Below are 16,005 nucleotides of genomic sequence, written 5' to 3'. Positions count from 1 at the left end.
CACATAAGACAGCATTTTCTCTTTCAAACAGTGGCATTTCGTACGTACACTGCGTCGAAGCAAAATGAATTAACAAGCTATCGTACTCTGCTGGTGTCGCCGCTACGTACTTACGACGCTAGCACGTACATTGGAGCTCCCTGTACGGTAGAAAATCTTTGTTTATTGAGGTAATTAGCCTTTGTTCAGTGCGGAGTTAGTGATCGAGCGAGATCGCAACTAGCGCGTCTCGGAACAGTACGGAGCTATTCATATCTAGGTCACGCCGGGTGTTGACGACGTAGCACTGATTTAATTGGCGCGATGGTTATTAAGTAGAACACAGATATTATAGGTCGCAGCTTTTACTAAAAAAAATGAAGCCTTCGCACTGCCAAGCGCACGGGCGGTATCCAATAAAGAAAAAGATAGAAAGAAAAGCGCGCGGGTGGTGTAGCCGTTTAACGCGCAACGCGGACAGCTTGGTAGTGCTGTTGTCTGTGGGTTCGACTCATGGTTAATTTAAGCTTCTTCCTTCCGTCTTCTTTTTTTAAATATTTTAATACACTGCTGTCTCCTAGTAATGTACTGTCTGCACACTAAAAAAAGTACAAATATACACCAACTATTACCCATTATGTTGTTCTGTTGTGGCACTGCTGTTTGCTTGAAAACGTTTCGTTTTTCACTGCAATATGGTTCAAGATATTACAAAATAAGGAATGCTACAACTGGAAGAACCAGATGAAAAATGAGGGGCACAATGTCAAGAGGCCAAAAATAGGCAATATGGATTCTTTGGAAAGTCATATCTGCATGATTGAGCTAGAATAAATGAAAGTAGCTTCATTGCATAGTATATGACTTTATAAGCACCCTAATTCAGGGTGTTTCAAGAAATGTGTCCGAAAATCCTCGGAAATAAAAATATGAGATATATTCACGCTGCCTTCATAATTACTTTTTTTTTGTGGTGGCAAATTAAGCTGAGCAGAGGAATAAATTACGACAGGAATCAAAGAAATTGGGTTATTTAACTTTTTAATTAGTGGAGACAAGTGGTCCAGTCAAATGGGAAAATTGCAGCCCTTAATTCTGCGAAGAGCCTGTTGCCACTTTTTGATTTTGCGAAAGCAGCCGCTGGCAATTACTAGCGAATAATGAAATCTGACAAATTTCGCAGGCGAAACCGAAACTCGGAACAGCACAACTAGTACCTTTCCGAGATGTCCAGAATGAGCGAGCGTGTTTTACCAGCCACCGATTAATTGACTTCGCTTCGGGGTTGTGCGGATTTCGTGTGCAATTAGAGCACGTATGGTGCACTTACGTTAACAAATGCAGAAGAACTAACACCACTGCAATCGCCGTCGTGAATAGTGACGTCATTCTGGTCGTCTGCCAGTTGCGCTCATTGGAGCTACGGTTTTGGTTTCGCCAGTGAATTTGGTTCAATTTCATTGCTCCGCAATAATTACCAGAGGCCGATTTCTCAAGATGTCAAAGCGGCAATGGTCTTTTCACCGGAAGGACCGCAATTCTCCCTTTTGACTCGACCGCGTCTCTCCGCTAATTAAAAAGCTAATTAATTTATTTTGTTTAATTATGGCGTAATTGGTGTGTCTAGTCATTTCAAGATGTCTCCCACCACAGAAAAAGCAATTATGAAGGCAGCGAGCAAATGCTTCAGTTCCCTTATTTTTGGCGATTTTTGGACACATTTACATTCATATTTGCATCCATATATGGGAGTATACAGCAATATATGAGCCTTTATATGCATATAAATACACTCATATATGGGATTATATAGCCTTATAAGTGCCCTTATATGCATATCAGTACAGCCATATATGGCAGTACATGACCTTATGTGAAGCCGTATATGGCAGGTTATGGCAGTATATGGACTTATATGAACACTTTTATATAATTATATAAATTCATATATGGCCATATATGACTTTATATGTCCCCTTATTTGATCATATACGTCCGTATATAAAACATATATGGGCCATATCTGGCATTTTCGTAAGGGGTGCTCCTGGATAACTTGGAAATGCTAAAGAGTCGATGTAACGTCAAAGACTACTCGTGTCATGTCGGTACGCGCCTTAGATGTCAAAGCGGTAATGCTGCCTATAGTTGATTGCTAGAAATTTTGCAGTGCAAAAGCTGAACCGAAGCGGAAGCCGTTTCGCAGCGCAGGGAAAATCGAAAGAGCTAAATATGTGTAGGAATATTGCCACGCGCGCTTTTTTTTCTAACGTGTAGCCACTGCCTTGCGCAGACCGTGCCGGAATGTCTGGGAACCTTCCAAATTATTTTAGACCCTTCTGATCAGATTGCGCGCACAACGCTAACAGTAGAGTTCCGGAGCTAACGCGGCCACCAACGGTAACGCTGGACATGTATAAATGCCGACGCGCCTTACCGCTGATCAGTTTCATCGACGACCGACGTGCGCCGATATCTATACAATCTCAGTGGCATCCTTTTTTTTCCTAAAGGGCTTCATCTGCACCGGCTTAAGTGTTTATTTTCTTCGCCAGTCTGGTGACATGGCATGTATACCTGAAGAGGTCCCTGAGGTCGGCGGCGCTGAAGTGTCTGGCCACGTCTTCCTCGGAATCGACGACGCAGCTGGAGAGCGCCTTCTTGTGCGTCTGCCGCTGCAAGATCTTCTCCTCGATGCTGCCCGAGCACACGAGCCGGTAGACGAAGCACGGCTTGCGCTGACCGTCTCGCCACACCCGGGCCATCGCCTGAGCGTCGTTCGCCGGGTTCCAGTCCGGGTCGAACATCACCAGCCTGCAACAACAACAGCCTTTTTCAGGCACATTCAGAGGCGCGCGCACGAGAGGGGACATCTTTGATCCCTGAAAGCCACGGACCAAAGGCAGGCCATTGTGAAGCACGATGTCTCTTGGACTCGACCAACAAAGGGGGAGGGGGGTAGCCCTGCGATGAAACGTTGCCCCCCCCCCCTACTAGTGGGGAACCCTGCGCACGCCTATGGGCACATTGGCTCGGTACGCGCTGCGTGTGTTTTAGATGCGTATAGTATTACAGCATAGCTGTTATGGCCGAGGTTTTCGGGATGTCGTAGATAGAAAATTATCATAATCATGAACCGGCACGCGCTCTCTTCCTCTTCTTCAATGCCTTCCTGTTCTGCTTCGCCCAGAACACGTGCGCCGATGTTTCCGGTGTGGGTTGCAATAACTCTGATGGGTGAGAGAACGGGTACAGAGAGAGAGAGAAAGAAAAAGAAATAAAGATAGAGAAAGAGAGAAATTCTTGGCGAGGCGAGATTCGAACCCGCGTACCCACGACCCGAAGGCGAGCGTCGTCCACTTGGCTATCCAGGCACGATATCAGAGCAGAGCATAACATAGCAAGTGGGTGGGAAAGGGATGTAAGGGTGAGGAGGAGGGGAGAAGGAGTACAGGGAGAGAAAACGAAAGACACGGAAAGAAAGAGAAAAAAGAGAAATAAAGGGAAGAGAGTGAGAGAAAGAGATAGAAAGACAGACAATAAAAAAAAAGAGAGAAAGCATAACCATGTGTAGTATAGTATATAGCCAGGGGTGAGAAGATATAGGTGAGAATATAAAAGCCTAGCCAAGCCAGGTCCAGCTAGGCGCTACCAGCTCTGCTGTGAGCCAGCCTTGCGCGACTTAGTGCAAGCTAAAAAAAGAGTCCTTTGACTCTTTATTGTGAGTCCCGACTTGCCACATATACGACACTGGCGGCCGAAGGTTTAAATGCGCAAAATCGCGAGTGGCGTAGCATACGCCGTTGGAATCGATGACGTCGGGGCGAGTCGTAGTGCAGAAGCCTCAAGACGGCGGCGCCACCTGTGTTTTCTTTGTTGCGCATCTTCTCGCTGCAGGGGCGCTGTTTAATATTTTGAGATGGCTATATTGTTGGCGGTGCCAAGGGCTATTTACTGATACGAGAAAAATCGTTTTTTGTTTTTTTTTCACTGTTCGAGTGTCCCGAGAGAATAATACGGAACGAAATATGGGTTGAACTCCGAGCAGCGGCAAAATGTTTGTTTGGCGGTAACTTCAATTTCTTTTTACTTCATCGTTTCTACATTTCAGATTTGAAAAAAATATATATATATATAACCACAGATAATTCTCTCTCTGTGCTTTCCCTAGCTTCGTTTCCTGTAGACTTCCCGTGGTCGTCTGCACCTCACGGGGCTTTGCAGTGCCTCCGGGATCACCACACCTCAGACCTCATGTGATGAAGTCATCATGTGACCTCAAGTTATGCGAAGTCATGATGACGTCACAAATTTTGGTGATCTGTGATGTCATCACGTGATGGTGCTTTATTGCATCACTCGCGTTGACGCCGCCGTCGGTCACTTTTCGAGTTTGACGAAAGCATCTAAGGCTTTCGCCTTAATAATCGAGCCCCCCTCGGTTCCCCCCGCCGTTCTCTGTCCTATAAACGAGGACGACGTGGATGACGACGACGAAAGCCCCCGGGCTACGCGCGATTCCGTGGAGTCTCGTCCCGTCGCCGAAGCACATCGCGGGTCGCCGCGACGACGGGGGCGTGTTGTGTCGTCACCTCCCTCTTGAAGAAAAGAACGTCGTCGTGCGTTCTCTCTCTCATCTCTTCCCTCCCTTGCACGTTTCGTCCCGCTGTGCGCGCGTATCCTGCGACAAGCACGCACAGCGAGTCCTGCCTGCCCAGGATGCAGTGAAGAAGCGCGCGCGCGCGGATCGTAAGAGCGCGTGTAAAGGGGTATTCAGACGGAGGAGAAATGCTCGGGGGGTAAAGGCGGAGCCTAGTGACGTCAACTCGCGAGGAGAAGTCGCCACAAATGCCCCCCACTCACACGGACGGGGCGAACGGAGGGGGAGACCAGTGTTACCAGACTACTCCTGTGGCTTGTACCGCCCGTTTCACCAGCTGCTGACGACGATGACCCCAGCTACAGATGACCCCAACTGCAGACTGGACACCCACTGCCGCTCTCTGCAGGAGCAAGTGCAACAATGTGGCCAAACAAGAGCCAGAAATTCCGCCACATCCCCCACCGCCGGGGGATTGTTTGTCCTTTCGGGGAAAACGTCCCCGTCTCCTCCGAGGAGGCGCGGGGGGGTCACGCCCACTCGCTAATCCGTGACGTCGTGGTCACGTGATCCGCAACCCCCCCGTCTCCCCCGAGCATTCCTCCCCCGTCTGAATACCCCTTAACGGGCCACGCTGACACGGTCGCCACGTAACCGCGGGGTCGGAAGAGGAGAAAGCCTTCTTCCAAGGGCGAGGTAAAGAAGAAAAAAACATTGCGACACGGGAGAGAGCTCCTCCGTACGGTGTCAGCGGATGAAGAAGAGCCGACGTCTAATGCAAACACAACGCCACGTGGGGGCGGCGCGCGCGTCCGAACAGAGATTACGCGCGCGCTCCTTTACGACCGTGGACGAATGTACGAAAACGACGTTTGTAGAATGGAATGAAGGAAAGAAATAAAAAATGTATTGGCGCCGATGTTCTGCGTAAGTGTCCTATATATACTGCAATTGATGCGAAGCACTTATTACACTGAGAGAACGCGCGACTAAATTTAAAAATTTAGATTATTAAAATTAATTATTATTGCACTTGTTTCACTCTGACGTCAGCACAACCGTGACACATTTGCCCGAACAGCTGTGGATCTATGCTATCATGACAGCATCTTCCTTTCATTAACACACCTTCCGACCGACGACACTGTTACAAATGATCCGTATTACCGATTACAGATGCGGACTAGAGAAGAATAGAAATGGGTTTGAAGCCTTACGACACGGAATCCACGGATCACTAATTCATGACCGGCTGCGTACCGCTGAGCTTGAAAGTAATAAAGGGTGCAACTACTGCATTTTATCGCCACTAAAAGTCAGTGAAGAAACTTGGAGGTTAAGAAAAAAAAAATGCTTGAGGAATTCATGTAACAGCACAAAAAAATAAGAAAGAAAGCAAAGGACGAAAAGCGAAAAAAGCGCGTTAAGTGCTCTTTTCACTCTGTCTCTATCGTCGTCCTTTCCTTAATTTTATTATTTTTTCACATTAGTTGCAATGAACCAACTAGCCCAACAAGCCATAGGCGTGCGCAAGGGGAGGGGTCGCTGCGATGAACCTTCGCCCCCCTGAAGGGGAACCCTGCGCACGCCTATGCAACGAGCAACCATGCTTGAGGAGTTCAGTACAGCGCGACGAGCGGGGCAACGAAAAATGACATACGTACCATCAAGAAACAGCAAGACAGCTATGTGTACTAAAGAGTAAGTCTCCGATATTCTAGGTGACAGCAAGAGCAAGAAACGAAGTTGTGTGCATCAGAGAGGTCGCCACTGAAAGCGAGTGGTTGGTTTTGTTCTTCCGGTATGCCAGTTCAAAATTTTAAAGAAAAAAAAAAGAAGAGGAAAGAAAGAAAGAAAAAAAGAAAGAAAGAACGAAAGAAAGAAAGAAAGAGAGAAAGAAAGAAAAAGGCCCCAAATGCGACTACTTTCAGTGAGATATAAAAAGCATACATTTCTAACGCGGACCTCAGCAGTTAAGCAACAAGAAACTATAAAGCTCCGATGTCTTCCGTAACCTGCACCAATGAGCGCTCGCCTATTATTGAATGCATCCAGCGATTTTGAAAGATAAATCCACGATATAGTTGCAAAGCACGCTGCAGACTCGGGATTAATTTTGACCACCTGGGATTCTTTAACGTGGACTTAGATATAAGTAGACGGGCGTTATTGCATGTCGCCGCCATCGAGATGCGGCCGCCGTGAATAGGAATCGAACTCGCGCTGTGCGGCTTAGAAGCGCAACGCCAAAGTGGCTAGGCCACCATGGCGGACGTTCGCCTGTTTTTCAAGCTACTACGTATATGTGCATTATTCTGTGTATGGCGACTTCCCTTTAAAAGGCGTAAAAGCAAAGACAGTACGTTACTGATTAGTGTTCTCTAGATGCCAAGACGTTGCTCGGACAAACTAAACTAGACGTAACTCTGTGCTGACTTTATCCGCGCTAAGCTCGTTAAATCCAATGTCGAGTTCGATATAGGCCATAATTATCTATATCCCATTCCGTTATGGGACAGTTTACACAACCACGGCCATTGGGTAGCACAACTATCACAATTGAAATTACGCGCTGCATTTCAAAAGAGCTCCTGTGGCGCCGTACGTCGGCGGCTTGCGGTACTGATCTGCCGCCATGGCTTCCGAGATCAGCGGGCTCGCGCCAGTTTCGGAGGCCATGCTGCTGGACGGCAAGCCGGACGGCGACAAAGTTTTACGACGATGATACCTGCGGCTTTCTTTCGGGTTCTAGGAATGGCAGTCTTGTAGAGGCGTGGCGACAGCCAGCAATCGGACATGAACGGCGAAAATCGTTCTTTCGCATCGCCAAGAAGTGCCGCTTCGCGCGAACATGCATGTGCATTTTGAAAATCCTTACACATACGCATCAGGCTTTGGCTCAGCCTCAGTCTTGCTTTTTTATCTCTTTGAAACTATTGTGTTCTTGTCGGTCTTCTTTGTAAAAAAGATTATCGATTAGATCAGTGAATCAAGGCAAGGTTAGCCAGTCAATATCAGAATATTGATATAAACATTAGTGTAAAGAATTTTAATTGTAAAATATTCTGCAGTATTTTCAATATCAGCTTTGACCTTAATATGTTATGGTCTTTGTGTGCAATAGCTTTCGCAATATAAAAGCTAGACGGCCGACACCAAGAACACTGTGAGCACAGGCTGACAGTGACATTACGGTAGATAATAGGAAAGAAAGTTAAGAAAGTCAAAGCAAAATTATCATTTGTCCTCGGCAACTTGAACCAGCTGCTGGCACTAACAAGATACCGCCTAAATATAAAACAGGATGATCTACAGCTCTGCAGAAACGTGCAACCTGTACATTCCTGACTTGTGCATTGGCATTCCCACGATACATGTGCATTTGGAGAGGTTTCAAAGTGGTGGGCTCCAGACCACCTGAGCTCTTTTAACTTGCACGGCTGCAGCACAGCAGGGAATCAAGCTCTTGACTACACGGTGAGCGACAGAATGTTGCAGTCGCAAAGCTTACATTACAAGTCGCCAAAACAAAACAGACATTTGGGCGAGTTGGTACACTTGTGAGATTGTGAGGCAAGTGACATTGGTTTTCTAATCTAGGTTTGTATAGCTGTGAGGAAAATGAGGCTTGTTTTCTAGAGGTGGCACAGCCCAACCACAGTGATGCCATCACTGTGCACAATATCAGCATGCCTTTATTTCCACCTGTTTATATTTGTAAATGGTTGGCGAATGTCCTGTTTTGCAGCCTGGCACAGTTGGTTTGTGTTGACCTTTTCAGCTTGTTTCTGTCAATAAATTTCAGTTGAAGGTGAACACTTGAGGTATCTTGTATCTTGTGTCTCGCACTATTTCCATTTTGCCAGAGAGACTCAGAATCACTTACCTGTTGGCTCCAATAAGGTTGAGTCCACAGCCTCCTGCCTTGCTACTAAGCATGAAGGCAAACTCTGGACTGGATGGCATGTTGAAAGATGCCACAATCTTCGCCCTCTTCTTGATGGTCATGCTCCCATCCAGTCGAAAAAAGCCATAGCCACGTTCGCGGCACAGCTTTTCGAATACGTCCAGCGTTTGGGTGTAGTTCGAAATGAGCACCACTTTGTCGTCGGTTGTGCTTCGGATCACGGCTAGCAGAGAGTCGAGCAGGCGCAGTTTTCCCGATAGCTCGGGCTGCACCGAAGGTCCACGAAACATCCTCTCGTCTTCCGGGAAACACTCGCGCACGAGTGATGGGTGGTTGCAGAGCTTCTTAAGAAGCGTTATGGTGGCCAGGGGAGTGGTGCCCTTCATGCCGGCTAGCTGCTCGTACCTGCACAACAGTGAATGTCAGAAACTAAATGTGATATCTCTAACAAAGAAAAAGCTCTACAGTTGGTTACAACCTAGGAGTAAGTAGAATCTCTGCCCCCGCAACTGTGGAGCATCTACTATTCATCCGAGCAAGAGATTCGCGCTCGGTGCTTTCCGTTCAAACCACGAGTACTATTTCACTGCTAATTTAAATACCATGCATATTAAGATTGAAAGTTCACCGCCCTTCCTTAAAATATTACATTTGGCTCAGCCGTAGTGTCGAAATCTTTGCTGACATCCGAGCAAAAACTAGCGATACGAACATGTGTCTGTGATCAATGTCACAGAAATGACAAAATGCCATTGCAAAGGACATCTGGACATCTATGTAAATTCTGCCTTGTTGGGTCAGTGACGGCTGTGGGCGGGGCTTATATTCATTCATAGGTTGTAACGAACTATAGATAGTGCAAAATAACACGAATTCAAAGCAATGACAAAAGAAGTGGTCATTGTAAGGGTACTTGTCGCATTACTGGCTTGTCACACTTCAGATCATTTCATGTCCTTTTACACCATAACTATGAATTAACAAGCTTAGCACCAAGTAGGGGCCTTTCTCATTGGCTTTTCAAGACAAACGTCCACGTGTGTGTGAGCAGTGACGTGCATTACGAAAATAATAGTGATTTGCCCCAACAGCACTCCTGCATGTTTTCACCACACAGCACATAATGTATGCCACATAACTGAGGTGTGAAAAAGAAAGAAAAAGTGTGAATGCGTCAGACAGCACAGAGTACAGGCAGGCTGGTGACAGTGTGATTGATGAGAAGATATGTCAAGTGAGCATTCGGCATAGTATGTTATCCATATTAGGGTAAATGTACTAAGGAAAGGGTTTCCCAGACTTTAACACCAAAGTAGTGGATCTGGGGAGCATTGACAACAAAGAGCGAAATTTTTTACCATCACTTCTGAGCTCCAATTGTCACTATTCTTACCATCAGACATTCACGAATGTATTAGCTAATAATAATCAGGAATATAAACAGGAATAACAGAGTATCACTCTTCAAACTGAGAATTTTCTGCATCGGCCAGGGTCAACTGCACACAATTTCTGGCAGTTGTTTTTTTCGCATCGTAGTCACTCCCCTCCACGTACAACCTTCAATTGTGGTGGCATCTCAATGAAAAAAAAAGTATTGCCAGATTTTTGGAGGTCATGCAATCTTCCAGCTATACAACCATTCTGAGATTTCATAATCTTGTTTGTACTCATGTCTAAGTGCTATCATCAAATTGTAACAAGCTTTAATACCTGCAAAGGGCTTCTTTTTAGGTGAGATGGCGCTTAGATTGGTTAGGTGTGCTTGACTGTGGGGCAAAATACATTTAGAAAAGAGAAAAAGCTTTTGTTCCCCCTTTTCAGGCTATGTATTTTGCACCACAGTCAAGCATACCTATTTAATACCTGCATTAGCAGTAGCTGTGCCTCCTCACCTTTGCTGTACACACTGCAGTAGCATTTAACACAAAGCAGCAGTTCAGTACATGCACAAGCGATTGTATGTTCACCGGCACTAAGAAACTCAAAATAGTTTGCATACCCATCCAAGTAGGCAACTAAGTATCCATCGATAGAAAGCACATAAGAGAATGAACAGTTGCATGACAATGCAACGACGCCACCCATACCATGTGCGCTGCATCGCTGTCATGGAACAGCAAACAATATACTCCATCTTGACGGGCAGGTAACGTGACAGAAGGGCGTTAGTCCGGCGGATCAGGCACCGATTCACAATTCCTATGAGCTCATCTAGTCTCTCCTGACCACGCGCACGGTCAGCGTCGGTCGAGCAGGAGTCCCTGCTTTTCAAGATTGGCAGTTCAAATTTCTTCTTGAACTCTTGAGCCGTGCCGAGGATGCCTTGGTTCACAAAGTGGATGAGGCTGAAGTATTCGAGCAGATCGTTCTGGATGGGCGTCCCCGACAGGAGCACGCGCCTTCGCGTCTGCAACCCGTTCAGGGCATGGTATGTCTGGTTCTCGCAGTTCTTGAGCCGATGACCCTCGTCACAAATGACAAGCCCCACCTCGCCACTCTGTAGTGCTGCAGCATGCAGACGGAAAGTTTCGTATGACAGGATCAGCACAGGGGTGCAGACGCGCCTGCCGAAAGTCGTCATGAAGCTGCGAATCTGAAATGAATCAGAGACAGCAAGAAGCATTATACATTGTAGAACTGAAACTTGCGCGAGTTAGTGAATATTCGTATTGAAATCGCAGCACACAAAAGACAGTGTCCGTGTCTTTTGCATGTGCTGCGATTTCAACACGGATTTCAACATGGGATGCTTTGTAAACTAATGGAACAAATACATTATGTTTCAACATATTGCATACAGTACACTGGCAGCAGTGCATACAAATATGCACTTCTTAGTCATATTGTCTTCATTTCAATATTTCTGTAAAAGCAGCTGCTCTCTACGTGCTCATGCAATTTCCCAACTGTTTTATGCATGGAGCAGTGCACGATTGCTAAGGGTCTCCAGTTACATTAAACAGCAAAACGGAATGCAAAAAATGAAAAGTGAGCTGCTACAATGTTCACATGCAACACGTACTACTGAGATTCTCACGGACAACTGTATCGTTTTCCCCATCCCCAAGAATAACAGGAATCACAAGTTGTGCAGACCTCAGAGTCGATCTCAGCCTTGCTGCCGCTTTCGATGGCAACGGAGCGGACCCGATCGCCCAGCCACTTCGACAGCTCGTTGTGCCAGTTTTTCACGAGACTGCTGGGCGTCACGATGATCGCTTTGGTGATGGTGGGCGTCGCAAATTCGGAACTCTGTCGCAGCAGCGTCCACAACAGGGTGATGCACTGCAGCGTTTTTCCGAGTCCCATCTCGTCGGCCATGATGCAGCCGTAGCTGCCTTCGATGCGGCAGCCCGTCACGCAGTCCCACATGAACTTGACGCCTTCGCGTTGATGGGGACGCAGCACCTTGGTGAGCACTGGATCGACCACAACGTGCACGAGCTTGCTGTTTCCCGTCATCTGTTCGTGGTTCGTCAGCGCCGGAGGTGCGTACAAGACCAGTGCACCTTCTTCGTCGGGATCGTGTAAGGGGCGCGGACCAGAGGTTCGTTTGAGTCCCAGCGAGCGGCTTTGCAGGCTCGGCACGTAGTTCGGGATGGGTACCTTGTACGGCTTGCAGAGCAGAGATCGTATGAACGCTTCGTGTTTGCTGAGCACGATGCGCTCGCCGTTCTCGGTGGAGTCTCCATTGGAGTACGTTTCCTTCGCCTTGCGTATCGAGACGCTGTTTTCGTCATCTTGAATACATCGTCGCTTGGCCAGCTGGCTTGGTGCGAAACATCGCCGCATGATGTTCTGCGTCGGCCGCAATGCTGAGCACAGGCCGCTTGAGAGTACAGATAGCTTCACCCGTAGAGAAACAAACGATAAGATTGATATTCACACGACAGCTTGTCACGCGTCTCCATGTAAAGTTTACAGCAAGAACCAACACGTTATTTCACTTGTGTACTATCCGAAAAAAGGCGGGTAGCAGCTGGCCGCGACAGTGTCGCCAATCACAGCGGTGTGCGGCGAATCAAGTAACCACAGAAAACATAATATGTTTTTTTTTTGCGTGTGTTCCATGTCCAATTAACATTCAAGACTAACTGTAAAAAATTTTAAAAATATTGTTAGTTGTCTTGCTGTATTAGGTTACTGAGACTTTGTAGAAATGAATTTTGTTCGCTCTAGTTGCCATTTTTGACCACCAGAGCTTCGAAAAATCAAAGCAGCCTTCGCAGCGAAAGTGACATTTACGGTACCTTGCACGCTTACCTATAGCCGTTCCTTTTACGAAAAATTGGTGGCCGGTGATGCGTTAGGTGAGATTACAACCCCAACGTGTCTTCAGATGCTACGTGAGTGTAGAAGACATGGATAACGAAGCCGACGACGCCTTGCGGCTGGAGCGACGGGCCATCAAGCGCATCATCGATGCCAAGCTCAAGGCGAGGCCAGGTACGATGGGTCACTCGGACAGTAAAAAGAGCTCGATCTCTTTTAAAATAACTCGTGGGAATCACCGCTGATGAACACACATTTTTGTTTCTTGTTGCCCGCGCTGCGGTATTTTTCTATTCTTGCGAGTGCCTAGTCCACCGTTTAAGCGGCGCAAGCGTGGCTTGCATGGTGGGACAACGGTTTTTCGCTCGAAACTTGGTCGTTCGGCACTGCTGATCTGTACCGAAAGCTTTGCATTAGTTAAGCGGGAAAGCGGACGATTAATCGTCGACGCTGATTGTTGATTTTACAACACTCACGTGCACTTTCATTCTGCTGCAAGCGGCGTGAAGGGCATGGCTAGAATGAACTTCGATTGCCCTCGTATTAGCAAATGCGCCTACAAATATGAAGGAAACATCTTATTATTTTTTTTGTGTGTGTGTACGCTTGAGTTTGCTCAGAGGGTCTCCGTATTATAAGGAATAACGTAGTCGCAAGAACAGGCGCTTAGCTGCAGGTTGTCGTGCATCTGTATTCCGCGCTTTCGGTTGTGCTTGCTCGCCGCCGCAGAACAAAGCACGCCGTTTTGGAATCAATGGTTTTCGGAAATGGTTTTACCGTTGGTTGCCCATGGTCCCAACTTGTTGCGTTGTTGACGTGTGCGGTAAGGTACCGTTACAATGCTCCTTTATTGGCGCTTTTTTTTTTTTCCCGCATACCTCTACGGCACCTAACCGTGATTGATCGAATTCGCCGTCTTCACAGCTGTAAATGATTGAACAAAAATGACAAAAAGCATGAAGTGTTGAAGACCTTCGCATGCTGTTTTAGCGGCGCTCAATACGTATGTCGCAAGCATTGACGCTTGAATGCCAAATGCGGTCGCAGCACTTTTTCTCGTCGATTCTTGACCTTTGCACGGTTTCTCTCGTTCTTTGCCTCTGCGCAGGCCGTACGTTGTGGTTCAAACGCGGTCCAAACAATGGTAGGTATACCCCACCATTTGTTGGGTGGAGGAATTTCCATCTGTAACAATACGAGCGACGTGTTACAGACTGTATGAAGCTTGAAGATGACTTGTTTAGTAGTGTATCACTTGTTACTTTTGAGGGCGCATAGAATATTGCTTGCTCCTCGAGTAGTTTTTAAATATTGAAAATCAGATTTTAACAATGTAAGCAACACGAATTTCACATTCTAGTATTCATAATTTTAGGACTCAAGTCACAAGTGAAGCATCATGAGCACATATGCATATAATTTGCATGGTTATAACTCCTGTCAGAATCTTTCACTATGCATGATCTCGTGTCTGGTGCATCAACAGTGCCTGCCAGGATGAAGTTTGTTGTTGTAAAATTATGCACCAGTTTTGTGTATATGGGCACCAGTTGACACTGTGGAATATCCGTGCGCTGTTAAAAGAATATTCCTATTTATGAATGGTGACTTTTCAATTTGTGTAGGGCACTATTCAATCTAAAATTTTTAAATATTCGAGCACCCAGTATACTGTATCATTAACCCGAAAAATATATGTTGAAAGGTTCCTCTGCACAATACTCTGAGGAAGCCACGAGCAATTAGGACATACAGAATTATAACGTATTTAAAAGCCTTACAAACGTGCAGCCGTGTCCGTCACCCTTTCAATAAACCACCATGGCCCTTTACGATGTGCCAGTAGGCTTTCAATTCCAGCTTGTTCGTGGTGCTGCTGTAAACTGCACGCAAACCAACAGCTGTTTCCTGTTGTGTCAGGTTTTTATGCCTCGCCTACTCTGAGAACGACCCAGGATCTTCCATCATTGCATAAACGCTTGTTACAGCACAGAAGGTGGAACTGTTCATAAAAAGTACTTTTTTTATTGTTGTAGGGCATCACCTGCTTATGTTTCATTGTTTTGCCATTAAATATTACAAATCAGTCAGTTACTGTGCTGGCATTAGATAGATTTTTCAGTTTCACAGCTCTTATTTTGTGCAACCAATTTGTTGCGTCTGAAAATTTTCGTAATGTATCAAGTGATTATAAATGTGTATTCGTGTCACTCATAAAATAAGCTAGACAGCTAGTGGGTTTTAATTTTTTTTTTTCAGAAAATTAAGACATGACAAACACTTCTGTGCATTTGTACGTGCAAGGGAATGCTGTCCAATTGATATTTGGGACATTGCTCAATATATCTTGTGTATCAGATTCTCAACTTCATTGTGAAACAGTATGCTCTTTAATGTGGTTAAGCTGTTCCTATACACACACATTGAAAGGCAGATTGTATCACAGTGAAGTGGATAAGCTAATTGGTTACATATATAAAGAGAGCACATTACACGTGTGAACTGTGTGAACATTAATAAAGAAAAGGGACTCAGTCCCACATGATGGGTGCAGTGACCCCTATTCATGTGATAGTAAAATAATGAATTTGTAAAATAAGTAATCACTCTTGGCAGATATCAATACTTTTACCATCTCTTGCATTTCAAATGCATCTGTATACACCTGTGCTGCATAAATGGTAGTCCATGTTAGAAATTGTAGGGCAGAACATACTGTGAAAGCAATGACTCTTCTCTTGTGTTATGTTATGGGTAAATGCTGATGATTCTATTTGTTTAGAAAGAAATGACCTGCAGGTAAGTAGGAAGAGCACAGCATACTTATTATGGCGCGGATTCTTTTACAGCAGATGAGCCGTACAGTTTATTCACATTTAATACATTATGTGTGTGTAACAAAGACTTGAAGGGCAGTTTGATTATCCTCAACATCGCACATGTTATTTGCGCCGGATTTTAAGGAAGCACTCAAAGTTTGTTGCTCTCGATATTTGTCCTTTTACTTTCCATTTAAATGCCATGAATACAGTACGAATAAAAAAATGGATGTGGGCAGGGCGTAGTACTCGTAACTATGAATCACCATCCGTACATCTCTTTTTCTAACTGTGCTAACTGTGTTGCAGTGCGAGCAACCTGCTGTACGCATTGCTTTTTTTGCGTACAATGGCTGTGCTTGCTCATTGCATTATTGTCTGCGCTGCACTTGCTGCAGTGAGTGTATGACTTTACAACAATGCTT

The 16,005-nt window shown here is 45.8% G+C and overlaps 3 protein-coding genes across 7 annotated transcripts in view; 2 read left to right on the top strand and 1 right to left on the bottom strand.

Moving 5' to 3' along the window:
- The window catches only part of LOC119404521 (DNA repair and recombination protein RAD54-like), a 114,357-nt gene extending 101,912 nt beyond the window's left edge, over positions 1-12,445 (bottom strand). Inside the window, exons 1-4 of one of the 3 annotated variants that reach the window (XM_049418907.1) lie at positions 11,586-12,445; positions 10,577-11,082; positions 8,466-8,891; positions 2,557-2,793 (exon numbers count right to left, since the gene is read on the bottom strand). In XM_049418907.1, coding sequence (XP_049274864.1) covers positions 2,557-2,793; positions 8,466-8,891; positions 10,577-11,082; positions 11,586-12,281 — 1,865 coding nt within the window. In that variant the 5' untranslated portion in view covers positions 12,282-12,445. The remainder of the gene's footprint in view (positions 1-2,556; positions 2,794-8,465; positions 8,892-10,576; positions 11,083-11,585) is intronic. The other 2 variants (XM_049418909.1, XM_049418908.1) reach the window with 2 other exon arrangements.
- LOC119404517 (uncharacterized) overlaps positions 1-16,005 on the top strand; it is a 152,304-nt gene that overhangs the window by 63,070 nt on the left and 73,229 nt on the right.
- LOC119404522 (bifunctional arginine demethylase and lysyl-hydroxylase JMJD6) overlaps positions 1-16,005 on the top strand; it is a 122,654-nt gene that overhangs the window by 88,268 nt on the left and 18,381 nt on the right. The window contains exon 1 of one of the 3 annotated variants that reach the window (XM_037671045.2): positions 12,694-12,935. The exons of 1 other annotated variant lie outside the window; for it this stretch is intronic. In XM_037671045.2, coding sequence (XP_037526973.1) covers positions 12,851-12,935 — 85 coding nt within the window. In that variant the 5' untranslated portion in view covers positions 12,694-12,850. Of the gene's footprint in view, positions 1-12,693; positions 12,936-13,781; positions 13,906-16,005 lie in introns of those variants that run through there. One more of the 3 variants, XM_037671044.2, reaches the window with a different exon arrangement.

The sequence above is a fragment of the Rhipicephalus sanguineus genome, chromosome 9, assembly GCF_013339695.2.
Source record: "Rhipicephalus sanguineus isolate Rsan-2018 chromosome 9, BIME_Rsan_1.4, whole genome shotgun sequence".
Lineage (NCBI taxonomy): Eukaryota > Metazoa > Arthropoda > Arachnida > Ixodida > Ixodidae > Rhipicephalus > Rhipicephalus sanguineus.
Note: the sequence above shows the minus strand (reverse complement) of the source record. Positions and strands in the feature narration are given on the sequence as shown.